The 20129-nt window shown below is 41.1% G+C and overlaps 2 protein-coding genes across 5 annotated transcripts; both read right to left on the reverse strand.

The window, feature by feature from the left end:
• Positions 1-2776: 2776 nt before the first annotated feature.
• On the reverse strand, positions 2777-8796 carry emx2 (empty spiracles homeobox 2). Its single transcript, XM_008322133.3, has 3 exons — positions 7428-8796; positions 6175-6359; positions 2777-3902 (listed from the first exon to the last, which is right to left on the reverse strand). The coding sequence occupies exons 1-3, from the start codon at positions 7816-7818 to the stop codon at positions 3735-3737; spliced, it is 744 nt and encodes a 247-aa protein (XP_008320355.1). The 5' UTR covers positions 7819-8796; the 3' UTR covers positions 2777-3734.
• Positions 8797-10902: 2106 nt separating this feature from the next.
• eif3s10 (eukaryotic translation initiation factor 3, subunit 10 (theta)) lies at positions 10903-19001 on the reverse strand. 4 transcript variants are annotated; one of them, XM_008322137.2, is made up of 22 exons: positions 18831-19001; positions 17662-17852; positions 17434-17570; positions 16936-17099; positions 16626-16825; positions 16315-16523; positions 16039-16210; positions 15854-15958; positions 15676-15774; positions 15463-15579; positions 15181-15366; positions 14526-14873; positions 14327-14431; positions 14144-14257; positions 13939-14061; positions 13580-13733; positions 13274-13455; positions 12982-13070; positions 12323-12885; positions 12097-12220; positions 11802-12016; positions 10903-11609 (listed from the first exon to the last, which is right to left on the reverse strand). In XM_008322137.2, the coding sequence occupies exons 1-22, from the start codon at positions 18877-18879 to the stop codon at positions 11431-11433; spliced, it is 3825 nt and encodes a 1274-aa protein (XP_008320359.1). In that variant the 5' UTR covers positions 18880-19001; the 3' UTR covers positions 10903-11430. The 4 variants fall into 4 exon arrangements, with proteins under 4 accessions (XP_008320359.1, XP_008320358.1, XP_008320357.1 ...); XM_008322136.2 differs by having other exon boundaries at positions 12982-13073; XM_008322135.2 differs by having other exon boundaries at positions 10903-11612; positions 18831-19000.
• Positions 19002-20129: the final 1128 nt, after the last annotated feature.

Genomic DNA, 20129 nt, shown 5'->3' on the forward strand with positions numbered 1-20129 from the left:
CAGGACAGATCAAGTTAGTCCATGATGTGGCAGTGTGACAGGGCTGGGCCTACAGCTATACCACCTCCACCACCACCTCCACCTCCAGCAGCCGGAGGAGATGCTGTCTGCTGTTGACAAACTACCCAAAGCCATGCGTCCTTTCAGGAGCCACTTCAGCCGATCAATTATTGACTCTGAGTTAATTCCTTCCTTCATCCTCCATTCACATTAGTGCTGTCACAGGACGTCATTAGACCTACTAATTGCAGATTAGAGGTTTTGGGTCAGTGGGGTTATTTGATAGGACGGACTACTCTTTTCAATGACGGATAATCATTTCACGTCGCAGGTTAAATGTTTAATGTACAACAGGCGCTGCCGTGTGTCCAGACCATGTCCGTGCTGGTTCTGGTGCTGGTTCTAGTGGAGTTGACGGTTCTCAGACAGCGGTGGGGGCCCGCGGCCCCGAGGACGGAGGCCGAAGCACAGCAGCTTCAGTTTGGATAAGCGGGTCAGGAGAGGTCCAACATCCACGGCCCTTTTACGCGCAGCAAGGAGTGTGTGGTGTGAAGAAAAAACACACACACATACACACACACACGGGGCCCAGTCTACACTAAAACACCCGCACACACACTTACACACTCAGACACAGTCACACTCACACAGACAGGGTTTGAATTCTGTCCAAACCAATTAAATTCATGTGACCTTATTTGCGCTTGATCGCTCTTTAATGGGATCTGAACAGAAGAGCGGGTTAAATTTTTAAGACGCACAAAAACAGTCAAGCTCGTTGGGTGAAATCTGCCGTACACGCGCACAGCGGGATTTTTTTCCATCAATAAATGTAGAATTTACGGAATAACTAAAAGTTTTTATTTATTTTATTTTATTTTTTTACGTGCGCGGTCAGAGTAGACTGACAAACACGTCTCTGGCCTGTTCACCTGTCGGTTTTTTAATTGCGCTATAAAAAAATAAACTGAAATAAAAGCAGATAATTACAGGTTAAAATATAAGGTTTGAATAAATCTAAGGCTCTAACTCTCTCCCCTCCGTGGGGGGGGGGGAATGGGGGGGTCGCAGAATGCGCCAAATTTGTTTGCGACGGATCAAGGCTCACCGCCTCCACTGCACTTTCTTTATCTTAATTCCAACTTGAAAAGATATAATTATCTAGTTTGAACAGGACTGCTATCAAATCCTTCTTTATAGGGTTAGGGACGGGGAAAGCTCGAGTGGATTGTGAGGCTCTGAGCCGCTCCGTGTTGCCCGAGATAGGAGTAATGAAGTTGTGGAGTCCGGAGATACAAAGGGCATTAACCTCATTAGCATGAAACCTTTTCTTCTAACTATTGTGGGACCCTTTCAGGCCCCTAATCCCCCCTATTTCAAAGCTGGGTTTGTAATAAAGCTTTTTAGTTTTTTTTTTCCTCCTCAAAGCTAATGGTATTCTCTGAAGATTTTTATTGCTGTTATAATCTATGGGCCGATTAAGAATTCCCCTCCAACCAACCCACAGAACAGCTGTTTTTGGTTGATGAAACAATAAAACAAAAACATGCACCTTGCAACAGACAAAATAACTGGGTTTTTTTTTTCGCTCGTAAATTGGCATTAGACGTAATCCCGTTTAAATTTTGTTAGATTTAAAACATAATCTGCACGCGTTCGGTGTTTCGCTTGTGATCTGTTTATGTAAATGAAGAAAATAAAATCCTGCTTTAAATAACATCTAACGGCCGCTCTAGAAGAAGTTCTACACTTCAGTGCTCCGGGTGAAGCAGCAGAAATGGACAAGATTTTAAACAAAGATCCCTTTTTGCGGCCACACTGCAACCCAGTCCTTATCGCATCGAGAGGGGTAGTCAGATTGTACTAAATTATGTCCAACCGAGCCCCAATGGGTGCGTGGATTAAGAGATTAAAGTGGACCACTGGGCAATGCGCTCCCCCCGTCCCCCGTCCCCCCCCCTCTCTCTCTCGCCCTCTCTATTTCTCTCTCGCCCTCTCTATTTCTCTCTCGCCCTCTCACCCGCATATTACGCGCAGGATAATTGCCCAAACTGATTTGCACCTTCACAAAAGCTGGAGGAGACTCTTTGTGGATGGGGCAGAAGCGCTGGGAGAGTTATTCCTCAACTTTTCACGCTCAATTTGTAAAGTGTAATTCTGGATCATACGAAACAACACATTTGTCATTGATGATATTATCCTAAGAGTATTTTACAACACAGTCTTAGCTGAAGAAATGTTTGTGACCCGGTGTTAGTTGGTTTGTATCCATGCGCTTCAGAAAATGTGAGTGTATCGAAGAAAAAAAGTAACTTAATTCAGGATTATTTGAACCAAAATGCCAGTAATTCGTTATAAATGCGCAGAGCAAAGAGCGGAAAATTCACAGATTTGACAGAAATGCGTAGTGTCTCAACACAATAAATTATTCCCGTTTTATCCCCTTTAAAATATTGATACAATAAATTTAAAACCTGTTATTAACTGTTATGAACAAAAACGACATGGAATTTCGGTTGGTAGTTTGGATGAAACATCAGTGAAGCGCAAATGTTAAATTTTTCTGTCGTTTTTCATTTTTTAAATAGCCAAGTCAGCAGCCTTAAATAAATATTTCATTTGATAAATTAACAATTTGCTTATTTTGCGTCGAAAAAAAAATCTCCCTACGTCCCATCTATGGGCCCCAACCCAGAATTTGGGAACAAACTCCTTCTCTAATTGTTTTACTAGTACTGTTAAAATCAAAAGTCTAATACTTTAACTGCGCGCAACATATTGATAAAACTTTATTGACAAAATATTGACATTAACATACTTCTTGGAAGTATACTTTGTGTTAAAATTGTAGCAAACTTAACACAAACACAAAGAATTATTTACATTCTGTGAAAAGAGGGTCCAACACAAACATTGACTCGTAGCATTTCTGTACATGGAATACGCTCAGTGCTTGAAGTTATTTTTTTTTATCTTTTTTTTTTCCTTAATTCTTGTTTTTTAGTCCTTCGTGGCAACTTCGACTGTCCTGACAGAAGGTCGGTAAAGCTTTGGCTCAAAGGAATGTCCTGATATTTCTCCTTTCTCCTCAGATTTGATTCAAAAACGGCAAAGTCCCTTTTTTTCGTTTTTCCCTTTCTTAATTAAAAAACCACTAAAACGCAGCACCGCTACTTCATTTTTTTTCCACAATCACTTTTACACGAGAATCATGAATGAAAGACTGCACACTTGGTAAAAATGAAGAAGCACGACACCTCTCTGTTGGAAAATAGACTTAGAAACTTTTTTTTCTTTTTCCTCTTGGTCGGAGAAAACTTTAAACGTCAAATTAAAACAACTACCGGGAAAGGGGGGGGGGGGGACTATTCCATGCATTTCATGTTTTACAAAAGCAGTTTGGTGTTTTGGTTTTCTTCAGAGGAAAGTTTTTTCTTCTTCTTCTTCTTTTATATAAAAAGGGATACTTCTGAAGTGCAAAGTGTCCAGTATGGATTGGAGGAAAGTAATGGTTCGAGGTGGAAAATGCTGGGTTGCAGTAGTAGTGGTGGTGGTGGTGATGGGGCATTTTCCATTTTTGGTGACAGCAGTTGCCACCAGTCCGGGTTTCTACCTCCCTCAGCTGCCGAACTCCGCAGATCTGAAATGTGACGTTGGCTTTTGTTGCCCTCTCGTGTCCCCCTTCACTCGGGCGATTATATTATCATTATGATTATAGTCTCGTGTTTTTGATTTTAATCGTCCGAGGTGACATCAATCTCCTCCGGGCTCCCCTGTTTGGTCGCCATTCTCCACCGGTTTATGTGATGCGATCCCTTCTTCTTCTGCTGAGACTCCGAACCCTCCTCCTCCAACTTCTGCCGCTTGAACTTCGTCCTCCTGTTCTGAAACCACACTTTTACCTGCGAGAGGGTTAAAAAAAAGTGAGGCAGAAAATAAAAGAAAGGAAAAGAATAGAACAGAAAGGAAGGAGGAGGAGGAAAAGGAGAAACTGGATCAGTATCACGAGATAAACCGCTAATGGCCTGTGCGTAAAACCGTGCGTAAAAGGAAAGCATTGTTTGGACAGAGGAGCTAAATACAAGCAGGACAGCAGGGAGAGCAGAGAGGGGCGAACAGAACCACGGTGAACTCAGGAGCTTTGGGGAGATAATATTACTTGAAATATTTTTTGGAACAAATACCGGGTTTATTTTATACAAATGTTGTTTCATTCACCAGCATTCAGTCCTGGTGATTTAATGCGTTTCCTCCAATGCTACATTCGAGCTAGAGCCGAAGACTGAGGAGCATTTTTTAGATATTTAATTAATGAAGATAATATCAGGTATTCTATTTCTTTTTTTTTTCTTTTTTTTTTTTTGCCCTTCTAGATTTGTGAACATTTTCTTAAATATATGTCTACAAACCACAGACGGACAGTTTACAGACCACAGTTTCTCCTGTTTCTATATTGAACTTAAATAATTACCTTGAAACGATCTATTGAACTGTATCTGCCAGTTTAAATTGTTTGGCAAATTCTGAGAGGCGTGCCCTGTTATTTGGCACAATTAATCCAAACAAACAGAATTAGGACAAATTATAAATTTTCCACATTAATCGTAATACCATCGTGATTTTTTAAAACACTGAAATGCAAATTAAAACATTCATCTGGACCTGTGAACATTTTCTAAAAAATTCAAATGCAATAAAAGCAGTACACGTGAAGGATCTACTTTGTAGTTTAACGAGTATTTGTTTTATTTATCAGATAATCTAATTAGCTGTAATCATACCGGTCAAATAATCAATAAGTTTATTGTCCTGTTTTTTGCGTACTGAAATTCGATAAAAATACGAAAGAAGGGTCTTTTGATCAGAATATATTCATCTACGTTTTTAATAACTTCGATTTTTTTTTAAAAAATTTCAATTTTATCATTTGATCCAAGCCCCGAATTTGTTTGTTTTTTTAAAGCATTTTTTTTAATTTTGTGCATATTTTAGAAAATAATGGATGCAAACCAAATAAAAAAAGATAAAATGTTTTTTTTAAATAGGGTAACAGGGTAAAAATAAAAAAAACAACCTCACTCCCTTATTTCTAATTAGCTGTGACTGGTGTTGTGTTGTATGTGGTTGAACTGCTCTTATTCTGAAGCACAGACTCAAACATCGGTTCGTGTACAGTGTCTGGACTTTTCTCCTGAAGTGTGTGGCTGCATCTTGTTCCTCAGTATCTCTGACTGCGTGTTTTAAAAAAAAAACTCTCTCACACACACACATACACACACGTCCACACACTGCTGTGAATGGAATCAGCTGATAATGAAAGCGACCGTGTGGGATTAACAACAACATCTAAATGGATGAATTCTCTGCTCCGGCTCTGCCCTCTTTTAGCCTTTAAATGACAACTGAGGTGCGTTTAATAGGCCTTCAGTTCGCTAATTGAAGTAGGTGATGGTTCAATTCTCCCTGCGGCTCCTTCTTCTCCACAGGCCCCGCCGGTCTGAAGGGTGACAGGGCGGACAATGGGCAGCAGTGGCTCACGGGCCTCAAACTGCATCTTAAATATACGGCAGAGGGGGAATCCGCTGAGCACCCGCCTCGCTCTTTGTGTCGCGTTATCCCATAAAAATGGTTAACTGGTTAATTTGCCCTCCATTTTGAAAGGCGACCCCCCCCCCCCCCCCCCCCCCCCCACATCCACCCCCTCCAAAACAGAGTAATCCAAGCCCTCCTGAAATGAGGTTAGGGCCCGAACAATGACGGTGGATCTGATCTAACAGAGAGACGGTCTTTCACCGACATCAGGGAGAGTTCACGGACTCGTGTAAAAAACAAATCTCATTAACTATAAAATTATTGTTATTTTATTTTTACTTTGGTTGTTTTTACGAACTGGAAGCCAGTTAATTTAGAAGGGAAACTCGTTTTAAAACACCTGGAAAATATTTCAATTTCAAACAAACTCCAACACATCAGCCATGATGTGAGAAATGTGTTTTTATGTCCCTAATAAAAAGACCTGTGAAGTTCAAATGCTCCAACAGACACGGCATCACGCAACGAACCGAGCAAAAAAAGAAACGGGTGGAAAATGAAATAAACAAAGACAGTGGCTGCTAGAATAATTTACTGAAGAAGAAAAAAACAGAGAATAATAAAATGCGTAAAGCCTCTTACCTGAGTTTCCGTGAGACTAAGGCTGTGGGCGAGCTGTTTCCTCTCTGCTCCCACTACGTAATGGTTTTTCTCGAACGCGTGTTCGAGCCGCAGCAGTTGTGACGGTGAAAAGGCTGTGCGGATTCTTTTGGGTTTTCGGGCCAGCGCGTTGTGCAATAGGAAGCTCTCCGGACTCGTTTCATTACCTGAAAACCAACATAAATTCAGGCTTTGTTATGACTGCATTTTTATTGTATTTAAATCCCAACAATAGTTAGGTTTTTTTTATGTATTTATGTATGTTTTTATTTTTTCTCACCCTAAATATCACATCGGCCTGCGCACAAGTGCGCAATAACGAGCCCAAGGCTGCCAACATGGCACAGTGACAAAATAAAGAAAAGAAGCTGGGCATGAGTCAATGAAGCTGATTGATTACCTTCCCAAAAATCATGTTAATTACTTTATTATGTCGATTTGTAAATCTACGGTTTACCACAGCACTGCAGGGGCGACACGAGGACATAAAACCAAGCAGAGCAAATGATGTGGAATCGAATTAATTATCTCACATTTATAATTGTTTTAAAAAATTAAAACTAACCGGAAACATCACTTTATTTAGAGATAAATTAACATTAGGTTATTTTTTTAATTTGTCGGAAAAATATGAGAATTTAATTACATAAAACGAGCAAACAAAGGCAAAAGTACAATCGACGGATTTTTTCTCTCATTTTTGTCTTATGTCGAGATATTTTATCTAATAAATTGTTTTGTTTTTTTTTTACCTATTCATTTGACCTCTGCTTGACTTGAAAAAATACCGGTCGGTGAGATTAAACACAATTTAATTGAATGCATTTAAATATGAAACCACGTCTCCACGCTTGACGTGTCAGGCCAGTGTAATTAAAAGGCAACCACAGAGCAGTGGAGTATTTTCTTTGGGTTTTGAAGTATTGAGTGTAGATCATGTGCTATTAATAACCTCCAGACTAACTGTGTACAAACATGTCAGAAATGCCAGTGCTCTTTATCGAGACACTGAAGGCAAGACGAGCCAAAGATATAATTATTTATCCAAGATTTACTCAAAACAATTACACTGCTGCTACATTATCGTGTTCGCAGTATGGATTTTTACTGAATTTAAAGTGAGTCTGTAGGGTAAAATAAACCCAACAATTTGTCCTAACTCTGCAGCCGCTGTTTAAAATCCGTGCGTAAAAGTGAACCAAAAACGAAGCAGGCAGCACTTGTGGATGTCTTACCTTGGAACCTGTGTCCCAAGTATCTATATCTGTGTAATAACCAGGGGTAGAAAGTTGAGGGGTCTCTTTGCTGGCCGGCAAACAGAGGGTGCGGACTGTGTGAGGAGGACAGCGGGTGCGCGGCCAGAGCGTGCGGCGGCGCCACGGGATGCACAGGGACCGCGGAGTTGGGCGGATGAGACACCGCCTCCGCGAACACCAAGTCCGGGTTGGAGTAGACGCCCCTGCCGCCGGAGTGAAAGCCGTTCAGGAAGGGGTTCATCTGTCCGGAGTTTGCATAGCTGAGAGCCGCCGGCCTGATGGGCTCCTCGGAGCGGGACGAAGGGACCGGATTATCCTTGGCCACTAAAGACTCTATCGTAAAACACCTCTTAGGTGTGGGTTGGAACATTGTCTGAAAGTCCAGGTTCCCCAGTTTAAGTCGAAGCCGCCGGTGCGCTGTGACTTTGAAGAAAAATACTCCACACCCGGCTAGAAGTGCAGTGACAAAGTTTGTGGAATAAAGTGGGTGAAATAAAGGAGGTGGAGGTCGGACACAGAGAGAGAGAGTGGAGAAAAAGGCCCAGAAACGAAAGAAGCTGCTTCCAGACTAATCCATGGATGGGATGTTGTCCTCGGCGGCTCGGTGCAGGCAGATTTGTTAGTTCATGAGGATAATTAGCGCTGCAGCCCCATAAACAGCTTCCTCTGTAGACTGGAATGACATGGTGATTGGTCGCTGCCTCTGCCTCTATACCACTGCTGCTGCTGCTGCTGCCGCTGCTGCTGCTGCTGCTGCTGCTCGCCTTAAGGTGGCGAAGTGGGAAGACGCTTAAAAAGTGCGTCAACGAGTAAGCAGGGGCGCGGAGAGGCGGACTCGAGCGCGCAACATGGAACGGATTCGTCCAGGGAGGAGGCCCCCTCACGCACGCGTACACGCACACGCGGATCTGCAGGACGTTCAGCAGAAAGAGTGGATTGAAGCAGCAGAGAAGCTGGTGGTGGCCTGTTTATTTCTCCGTAAGGCCTGATGGACGCAGGTTTGAGACCACAGAGGGGGAGGCAGGGAGGGAGGCTTTTTATTGTTTATAATGATGCACAACCATGTGGCACCAACATCACACCGACACAACCATCAGCACATTCATTATCACCGCATGTCACACGGATTACCTGATGGGTTCAAGTCCTGAAATCTGTTGATGTCATTACTGTTATTGTTACTTTTATTATTATCATTATTACAATACAGTAATTATTATTCTCGTTTGTGAGGTTCATTTTGGACTTAAATGCCTTATGAATGCACGTATGTGTGAATGCGCGTGCGTGCTTGAACGGTATGTACAAAGAAGCCTAAGCCAAAATTGCTTGTTAAATAACTAGCTACAATAAACAGTGTTAATCAACCACCTTGATCCAATAATTAATATAATTATATTTTTTTAAAACGATGAACTATTTTGTAATACTGTTCCCATGAATATATTACCAAAACAAAATATATTTTTTATATTATTATTTTTAAGTGGTCTTTGGCCTGCAGTCTGGTTTGTATAAAAAAAACCTGAAAGTCGGACTTTGCAATGTAGAGATTAGGCATTTTCCAGGTGTTTATAATTCAGATGTTATTATGATAAAAAGTTAAATATATAATAAAATTCAAATAAAATAATATAATCAGTCCTTTTATAGGTCTTGTTAAAATAGACTAAACTGAATTCTTGCTACTTTACTATATTTCTTGATTTAAAGTTGATTTTTCTTTTAACTATATTTATAACGCGATTTCCCCATTTAATACTATTTGGTGGCCACAAAAATCTATTATCATGGTGCATCAGTGGGTCCCGGCCCATTGTTTGGAAACAGGACAACTGAAACTGTCAGGAGTTGAGCGAGACCATTCCACGTTCCCACTGTCGCGGTATTTGAAAGTCAAATATGATCAGTGGACCTCATCTACAGTGCCTTGAACCGCGTTCACGCAGCCGTGGCCTTCAACAACAACATCGACCCGCCCGGTACCGTTAACAGTGGCGGCACCATGGCGAAAGCATCACGTTTAATTTATTCCCTTTAGTCAGAAGAGCAGTTGGCTAGTTCGTTTTTTCTCTGACAAAATTGCAAAGCGTGTATCAGTAGTAGTAGTAGTAGCAGTGGTATTATCATTATTGTTGTTGTTGTGATGGTGGTGGTGATGGCTTTTATCAGATAATTTGATCAGACAATTTAACAAATATTAGTATAATTTGTTAAATTTGAGTTATAGCTTATTATAGACTTTGAACTGAAACCATGTGTAAAACGTGTTCTACATCAAACGGCAATTTATACTCGGCTTTTATGAATCTACCGAAACTACTAAACTATTATTTACTTCTCCTTTGTGATATTTGTACAAATATTAACGTGTAAATATTTTAATTGTACCCTTACTATAATAATAATATTAACAATAATATTTGTTATTATTATTATTACTATTAGTAGTAGTAGCATTAGTAATACGATGATAGTAGTTCCTCGGTACTTTTTATTTTATTTTACATTTATAATTCATATTCATATTAAAAACGTTCTTGCCAAGACCATGACCAGTGAAAACCTGTGAATATTTCCTGTAGGTTTTCAGAGACACGATAGAAGAAAAAAAAAATCATCCTGTGTTCGCTACTGGCCTCCCACGGTGCTTCACTGACCTCTAGTGGCAGCAAACATGTAACGCTGTAAGAGCTTCAAGAGATATTGAGGAAGTGGGGGTATCACAGGAGGTATCATGTGAAATTTATTTAAATAATTTATTCCCCGTTGCAACTGTGGTATATGTTGCATCAATGGCATGTTGCATTTTTACATAGGACTTTTTATTTATTTATTTTGCATTTTTACTTTTTGTCTTACTTGTCTATGGTATATTTAGACATGTTCAGAAAAAAAGTATTTTGTTATATTCATAAAAATATTTTTGGGGAGTTTTCAGCACAGATTATTCACATGGCAACATGTTTGGGGGCATAAACTTGTATTTAAAGGCATTTCTGGGATGTTTTATTTTTTTGCATTTTTTCATGATAGTAAGGCTATATAGTAAGGCATGTTTTGGTGATATTTTTGAAATATTCAGATAAAATATTTTTTGCAGATTTTAGCACAAATTATTCACTTGACAGCATGTTTTGGGCCATAAACTTGCATTTAGGGACTTTTTTTGTAAGAGTAAGACTATAGTCCTACTTGCTTGTATTGATATTGACATTATCAGATATGGTTTTTGTTACTTATTAACATTATATACTTATTAAGCTAAAGTCACCAGTTGGATCACCATGATTGCATGTTACCCTTCATTGTCAATTTAAATTTTAAACGCACTTCACTACAGCTAAATCCTGCTGACTATGATTAAGTTTCCAGTCTTTAATGGTGTCAGATTGTCATTTTACCTTCTGTTGTACTTTTGTCATAGTGAAGCACCGTCAATGAGGAAACACAATGGTGAGCAAACATCTTTATTAGTAAGATTTCATCTGAACAAGTGCAACCTCGTCTGGTCACACTGAGTGCTACAGGATGAAATGTTAGATATTACACAAGAATACTGAAGCACACAGATCTAAAAGAAAGGTCTGTGGAGCCATGAGGAGAGTTTCCCAAATTAGGATGTAGGGCACATATCCAGGATGCAGAAGATCAGTATAAGAGTTATAAGAGAGGGATTTAATGTCACACCTAGCTAGCAGGGAAAGTTTAAATTGTATACATTTATTTTAGTTAATAATTGTAACCACCATGGCCCAGTCGTGATTACAACTAATTTCAGGCCCAAGTGCAGACTTGTCTACTGGTGTTATAGGTGGCGAAGAGGCTCCAATTCAAAACTGTTGCAAAGCAAAATAAAGCTAAAAGAAAGAATTTTCCAGACAATTTAATCCAAAGCAGTAACACACTGACGATTTAATTATGAATTCACTTGCTGCTAAGTGGGAAGTGACTTGTTATTAAAGATGAATGCAGCTGTTGCTCAGCGGCGGACAGTGGTCCAGCCGTCGTCATCCGTCTCATTTTTGGTGCGACGAGGAGTTTCTTTGTCAGAGCGCCATGCCCTGTCACCTTCGGCCTCACGGTCACGTTCCCTCTCTCTGGGCCGGTCCCTGTCCTTCTCCTCTCGTTTTTCTTCACCACCACGTCGCCACGAGCCACCTGCTAAGAACAAGACGTACATGATATGTTGATTTAAAAAAAATGTTGGCAGTGCATTAATCCAGTTTATGTAGTTTATCAGACTGACATGCTAAATTTAAGTCACACTGACAATTCTGATGACACAATAGTGTTGTCACTGACTTGTTATTGGACAACATTGTCTAACATCTTCAACAGTGCTCTGCTCACCTTCTTCAGGATCTCTGGGTGGGCCTCTGTTCTCACGCTCATCCCGGGGCTCTCTATCACGACGATCCACACGGCGATCATCACGATCACGACGGTCATCACGCTCACCGCGGTCACGTCTATCACGACGATCTTCACGATCAGGTTCTTCTCTGCGGGATTCTCTCCAGCTGCTTCCTTCGTCTCCACCTCCTCTCCTCCAGACACCCTCCTCCCTAAATACAACAGTGAAATTTACTAATGCTCATTTATCCAAAACAATATTATCTTCGTACGCAGGTCTATGTAGACCCACCTGGTTGGACGACGGTCTCTGAAACTGTCTGATTTTTCTTCTCCTTCTTCATCTTCATCACCACCACTACGAGGAGGTCCCCAGCTCTCCTCTCTGGCCTTCTCTCGTTCACGCCATCCCCCTTCTACAATAGAACTGGTCCATTAACCTACTGAACTAGACTTTATGTAAAAAAAAAAGAAAAAGAAATCTAAGAAATCTCAGCCTGTCTGTTCAAAATCCTTACCAGTTTTGCCCACGGGTCTCCATGGTTTAGCATCATCTCCGCCCCGGCGTGGCCCATCATCCATGCCTCTCCGTCCACCTCTGTCATCGTCCCCTCCTCTGCGGGGACCCCAGTCATCATCAGCACCACGTCTGGTCCCTCTGGAGTCATCCACACCTCTACGAGGACCTCTGTCTTCATCAAAGCCACGCCTTGGACCTCTGTCATCATCAAAGCCACGTCTTGGTCCACGATCATCGTCAAAACCACGCCTTGGCGCACGATCATCATCAAAACCACGCCTTGGGCCACGATCATCGTCTCCACCTCTCCTGGGACCACGATCATCATCTCCTCCTCTTCTCGGTCCACGGTCATCATCAAAGCCTCTGCGAGGACCACGGTCATCATCCATTCCTCTACGTGGAGGACGATCGTCATCACCCCCTCGACGGGGACCTCGATCATCGTCGTAGCCCCGACGAGGTCCTCTGTCATCACCACCTCTGCGAGGACCATCCCCACGCCTGAAGGATGTGTCCCTGTCCTCCCCGTCTTCATCCTGGCCTTCTTGTCTCCAATCCCTGAAGAGAGAGAAAACAAAGACAGCGTTACAGTGGCCTCTACTGGTTCAATAAACAGTTAAATAATAACAGGAAGAAAAAAAAACTAAAATATACTTGTCTGGCACTGAACGACGCCATTCTGAATCTCCTCCCTCTGTGCGCCTCCTCCATCCTCCCTCTTCCTTTTCACCACTTGCTGCTTCCTGCTTCAGCAAAATACAAACATGTCACTACACTTACAGCAACAGTCCAGTGGAGCTTCATTGACATCTGCAGCATTTTATAGATGTATCTGATGTGTCAATTAACCTGAACACTTTCCTACTTTGATTTATTTTTTAAGTTTTCTGTTCCAGCAAAACACATTATGACTACTGCTCGTTAAAACAGTCAGAATATATCATACCTTGGGCCTTTCCTCTGGCGCTCCCTTTCTTTCCTCTTCACGGCGGCGCTCACCCTCCACAATTTCCTGCTGCCGAGCACGCTGCTTACGCTCCTGCTCTTCGAGCTTGCGCAGACGCTCCTGGTACTCTCTCTCCTCCGCCTCCCTCTGCTCTTGTTCAATGCGTTCACGCTCCTCGCGTTCTGTAAAATGGAAAAAATGTATGTATTCAATGACAAAGAAACCAGTAGAAACTGCCAGAAAGTTGACAATTTAGACCGAGCCTATTCATGCAGCTTTATCCAAATATGTGCAAACAGACATCACCTCTCTTCAGCTGCTCCTCACGGATACGCTGAGCCTCCTCCTCCTTCTGCAGGTAGAAAGCATTACGCCTGTCCTCTTTGCGCTGTCGCTTTCTTTCTTCCAGACGTTTCTTCCTCAACTCGACCAAACGCTCCTCGAAGGCTTTCAGTTTTTCCTAATCGCACATGAAACCAATTATTTTGTCACTTGAAAACTAGTAAGCAATGACAGGAGAAAGTCTAGATAATGTTTGTTTCTTTTTCTGTCAGTTAAGTCACATTTTTATCTAGTGGAGGTTTTCATCTTTATGTCACAAAATGATTATATAGTGGGGTTTCTTTTGCTTCACTGCTTCCGCCTTTAATCGATCGTTGGGTTACCTCATAAATGAAGCTACGGGCAGCAGTTATATCAGCCAAGAACTTCTCTTTGTCCTCCATCATTCTGGACATGCGTTTCTTATGCTCCAGAGCCTTCTCCCGTTCTACTTTCAAGTTGCTGATCTAGAATAAGAGGGAAAAAACATTTAGTTTCCCTTTAATTTATGAAAAGGGTCTTTGACTTATCTTGCATTAAAAAGCTAACCCTCTCTTCCTCCTGAAGCTCCCACAGTTCCATGTCCTTGACACGCTGCTCCTCGTAAGCATTTTTGATGAGAGGAATCTCTTCGAGACGCTTGGCTCTCTCAAAGTAATCGATCTAAAGAGAAATAAAATTCAATTAATCCCTGTGTAAAAGACGTTAACTACGTCTGCCTTCGTCACTTGCCTTTTTCTCCTGGTTTTTCAGGCGCTCCTGCAGCTCTTTCTTCTCCTTCTCCAGCTGCTCCACCTGTTTGGCCATGATGAAGTCAGGATCCAGCTCCTCCAAGTTCTATAAGAACACATTGATTACTCTTATGTTCTCAAGAGCATCATAAAAACCCATTGCAGCCAAAATGTTGACATGACATCGTCACCAGTTTTACCTCAATATCAATGTCCTTAAAAGCCTTAGCTCCGAGTTCAGTCTTTTTAATCTGCTCCAGTCGTTCTCGCACCGTCTTCTTCTTGATCTGCTCGTGCTCCTGCATGATGCGTTCCTTCTCCCTCTCCTTGGCCTCCTGACGCAGACGCTCCTCTTCAGCCTTACGTACTTTCTGCAACTCAGCTTCACGCTGTTCCAATTCCTCTTTCTCACGCTGGATGTTTAGGCTTTCCAAACGCTCCTTGCGCTCCTCAATGGTCTGTCTGCGAGCCAGGATGCGCTGGTGGTCCTTGCGGGCATTTTTTAGGTAGGCAGCGATGGCCTGCTGGCTATGTTCCTCACGTTCTTGCTGTAAGAAAAAAAAATGTTTTCACTTATAAAGGGAAACTTAAAAGTTTGAGGGTATTAGGAGAAACAATGGTGAGAGGCACTGCTGCATATGCTGTAGCTGGCATGCTCACAATTTTATACACTGTATGATTTCCTTCTGATTACATTTCTGTATAAAGGTTTCGTACATATTATGCCCCAAGTGTGATTAATCTTTGAGAGACTAAGAACATCAGGTGAGGACAAAAGAAAACTCAAAAAAAGTCACCACATTAGGTTTGTATCATAAAAAACAATCCTGCATTTTTTACACTGAATAAACTCACCAGGATGGAGGCAGGCTTGATGATATAGATGGCTTTGGCCAAAGAGGATGACATTGCAGTCAGCTGGTTCCTTATATGCGCCGAGGGCATGTTCTGAAGGAAGGGGCCAACAGGAGCGTCCTCTTTGGTGGAATAGTTCAGGTCAGAGCCGAAGCTTAGAGTTCTAGAGCTATGGTCTATGCGGACCTGCAAGAAAAAGTACAAAGATCAACAAAAAACAAAATTAAGGAAATGTATTTTCTGCAAAACTTAAAATAGTAACCTTCCATGTCTGAATCTCACCTGTAGATCACAGTGGCGAGCAGCATCAACAATGGAGCGCTCCAGCTGGAAAGCATCAACAAATGGTACCAGGGAGGCCAGGCGGGTGAACTCGATGCTTTGATAGATCTGTGCCACCTTAAGTCAGAATGATGTCATCAGTGGTCTTTTTGATTTAGGTGTGGATAGGATACAGATATGTTTTTCAGGCGCAGATCATAGATAAAAACCTACCTGCTGCAGGAGTCTCAGAATGGTATTACTCTGCAGATGGGGAACATACTGCTGCAGATCAGCTTCCTTCTCTGCCTGGTCTCTCACCCAGTTCAACACCTGGTTGGACAAAAGGTGTTTAAATTCCTAGTTTGAACGTAACAGAAATCTCACAGATATCTGCATTGCTGTCATCTACCTTGGTCACTCTTCCACACAGTTTCAGAGGATGAAATTCGACCTCCAGCCAGTTGTAAAGTTCCTTCACTTCAGGTACAATGTACTGCAGTAAATTAAATCTCACCTAAAAATATATGAATGTACATTAGATTAAGTAATAGAATATTGTTACACTTAAAATCTTTCTTTTGCTGTAAATTTTACCATGTCATTTATGAGACTCTGACGGGTGGGTGGAGACTGGAGGGCCAAAAGTGTCGCCAGTCTTCGGTGTTTCTCCACAATGATGCCATCCATATCCAGCAGGCGAGCAATGTCAGTGCGCTCAGGGGTGATGGGAATGGACAGTGTAGCCAAAAGAACTCTGGTTGCCATTCTGAGAGTGAGAAATGTGTGTAATATTAACACCAACATAACCCATTTTTATTTGCATAGTGAATCCTGTTTTGTTGCTTTGAGATATTTTGAGAAATACAGTACCTCTGCATTTCATCTTGGCTCAGATTTTTACGCATCTCCCTGGACAGGTTGTAGAGGCGGTGGAGGGTACAGGCGTGAAAAAGAGCATTTCCAGATTTCCAGAACACAGTTGACACCTTGTTGTAATAGTTGGCCATCAACTGAGGTTTAGGGGGCTTCTTGGAAAGTGCAAATAGGCCGTGGATGTCTTCAACAGCCTTAAATGCTTCCTAAAAAAACAAAAGAAATAAGTTTTCGTGGGTAAGCCAATCATTTAAAAGTTTGACTCTCTCTAACCACAGGAACTAAACTGTCTGTGTTCAAGGACAGACCTGCCAGAGCTCCATGCTTATAGCACTGTCCAACTGCACAAGGCGTGTCTCCAAGTGCATGGACTGGCTCTCAGGGTTGTTCAGGTTGATGGCGGTGCTTTGGTTGTGGTGACGTTGGATTTGCCCAAGATGCATCCGCAGGTTGTCACAGAGCTTGCGAAACTCAGCCTTGCGGGTGTACTGCAGGCAAAACTTAAATGCTGCAGAACAAATAAATAAAAGGTAATAAACAAAATATACACACACACACAATGAACTTATCTAGTCAAAAACAATATTGCAAATAGAGGTATCCAACTTGTCTCACTACCTTGCTGAGCGATGTCATGGTACAGTCTCTCTACTTTGGAGTTGTTCCGAAGCAGGTCCAGGCACTGGCGGTACGACTCCCACAGGAACTTCACCCAGGGAGTGAGCAACAGTCGATCAGTACGATCTTGGGTGTCCTCTCCACTCACAGCACTCAGGAGCACACTGGAGTCACAGCAAAGGCTTTAATTACACAACCTGATACTGATGCAATAATTTACAGTTAAAAGAGTGAAGCTATTGACATGCGAGTACCTAAAATGTCATCTACATAGAAGGAAAACACTAAAAACTCTAAATGCGTCCACCAACAAAGTCTGTTCAATTAAGTTGCCATTTCTTTGGTTAAAGGTGGTGTTATATTGTTCATAGCAGCAGACGTCATAAGGCCTACAATACAATACAAAACATTTGACAGAAAGGCACCTATGAAATAAAATGTATTATTATTATAAAGAATTATTAATTCATGACCTTTAACACCCAAAGTGAACCTAACCTTTCCGGGGTCTGGATGTTGTCAAGATCCTCAATGTCTAGAACCATCTGCTGGGACTCCTCCTTTGCAGTCTCAGTCTTCTCCTCAGCCAGTTTTAGGTAAGCTCTAACCACATCTTCCAAAGACTTGATGTTCACCTATGAGCAGAAGCACATTTATTTTCACAGAAGACTGAAGTAAATACAATTAAGAGATTGCTAGACATGTCATAGGCTTTTCTTCACACACCTGCTGACAGATGTTCTTGTACTGGTAAAGTCCCTCCTTGGCCAGGTGGCTCTTGCGAAGATCCACACAGAGCTCCAGGTACTTGAGCATAATGGGCTCGTGGATCTTCTGCCATGTTCGATGTTTCTTGCTCTTGATGACATCGTACAAAACATCCAAGGCTGGTTGCTTCTTACCAACCTCAAGAAACTCTGAATAAATGAGTTACAGTGATACCAATCAATGACATTAACAAACATTACAAATAAAGTTTTTTACATTTTGGATTCCAATAAGAAAAACATAAGGCTTTCAAAAATCTACAACAAGAAAAAAAACTAGGCCCTGGGTCTTGCAACTCAAGAATAACAGCGCTGACAATTTACAATTACTAGTATTTAAAGTATTCAATTAAACTAGTGATTAACAGTTACATTGAATGTTACCATCTGGACTACACAACGCTTTGACTTACATTCTATTAAATAAAAACCTGTGAAGTGAACTGAAGACAAGGGACTGTTTATGGTTAAAATTACAGCAATCAGGCAGTGGCACCGTCCCCACACACTGCTCCCCGGGCACTTAAAGCTGCCCACTGTACACTTTGGCGATGGGTTAAAAACAGAGGTCACATTTCGTTGTGTGCAGCGGTGTCACAATAACAGGTACTTCACTTTCCTTTTTATGATTGCTAGCAGGCATAAATGGTAATTAGTTGACTAATAATATAATTTTTGGGGATTTGTATTATATTTAAGAATTGCTGGTAAAAAAAAGTCAGTTGATAGTTACGTTCAAATACGTAATTTTCTCACAATGGCTGTAAATGTTGTCCTTAACTGTAGATCCACCTGACAAAATTAGGCCAGAAACTCAAGACAATCGTGCTCTGACAGTAGGTAACGGATATTTTACAGACAAGACACATGTACTTTATCTAACAAATAATAATTTAAATGTGAAATATGTGCCGTAACAATGGTGTACCAGATTAGCTACGTGCGAGACATAAAAGCCTACTGCTTCCCCGCCATTCCGGCTAGTCTTAGCATTTAGCCAGGCTAACTACTCATTGGAGTGAATAGAATGTCGGTCTTGGCAAGCTAACTGCTGCTACGCTACTGAGCTAAGCGCAGTTTAGCATGAGTGTCAGACATCTGTAAAGTATTACGTCCATTTTCACTCACCATTCGCCCGTTTAAGAGCATTTTCTGGACGTTGAAAATACGCCGGCATGTCGGTGGCGTTTTAAATAAACTCCAAGCAGACTGACTCAAGTAAAATTTTGACAAATTTCACCAGTCCATCCAAGCCACGCACTCACTCGCCGTTGAGGTGCTGGCTGAAAAGGGAGAACCTCGTGAACTGCCCCGAAAGGGTTGCCAAATTGACGTCACAGTATCCCCCTATTAGATCAAAAGTTAAATTAAGTCGTTGAAGTGCTAAAGGGATCGAAAATATATAAATATTAATTATTACGGTTAGTATTTTAATTGTAGTGGAATGTCAAAACATGTTTTGTATTTCCTTTTTTGAGAAGAGATCTTTTTTATTATAGCAAAACAACAAGAAGTGGTCATTGTGATAATGGTGAAATACCAACCAAACATGTGTTACAGATATAACCAGCCCTCGTTGATGTATATATAAAAATAGGAAAATATGGTCATCAAAATGCAAAAAATTGAAAGATACGAAAATAGGTAATAGTTATTTTTGACTCAGGGGTCCAGATTTTCACGGTCCCCTGTGTTTATATTTACGCAGGGGCCCATGTAAAACAAGTAAAAAATATAATATTTTACAGATCTGGCAACTTTGGGTGTGTAAAGTACCCGTATGACGCCTTAAAGGGGCGTTCACGTAACCAATGTAAAGTTGAAAACGTCGACTTATCGCCAAGTATTCGAGTCATACCATGATTACATTTATATTTTTGCGAGTTATTTGTCACCTGAATTTAAACATTTTAACTTTAATGATCCTGGAAGTTACTACATTGATTACAACACAAATTCACATCCTCTTTTACACGCTGGAATATCATGGATTTGGTGAAAAGTGTTTTGTTCAGGGAAATTAGCCCCCAAGCAAGGTTTCTGCCTCAATATCTAATAAGTGTTTCTACTTTCGTAAATGCCTTTAAGGCTATGAAATGTATGGCTACATTTACACCTATTTTATGTATAAAATAAATCTTAAAAAAATCTTAAATCTATAATCTTAAATCTATAAAAAAAACTCACAGCAACTGCAACATAGGTGCAGCAGTATCGCGAGATACCGCGTAAAACCTGCGGCCCCGGAAGTAGGAAGTGTGGTGGAAAAGAGGATTCTTTGACATGTGTCTGTGAGTTTTCAATTATTTTATTTATTCTAATAATACTTTTTTGAAAAAAAATGAATAAAATTTAGCACTAATTATTCAATTGGCACTATGTTTTGGGGTATAAAATTGTATTTAAAGGCATTTCTGGGATTTTTTA

Source organism: Cynoglossus semilaevis, chromosome 12 (genome assembly GCF_000523025.1).
Source record: "Cynoglossus semilaevis isolate Cse_v1.0 chromosome 12, Cse_v1.0, whole genome shotgun sequence".
Taxonomy (NCBI): domain Eukaryota; kingdom Metazoa; phylum Chordata; class Actinopteri; order Pleuronectiformes; family Cynoglossidae; genus Cynoglossus; species Cynoglossus semilaevis.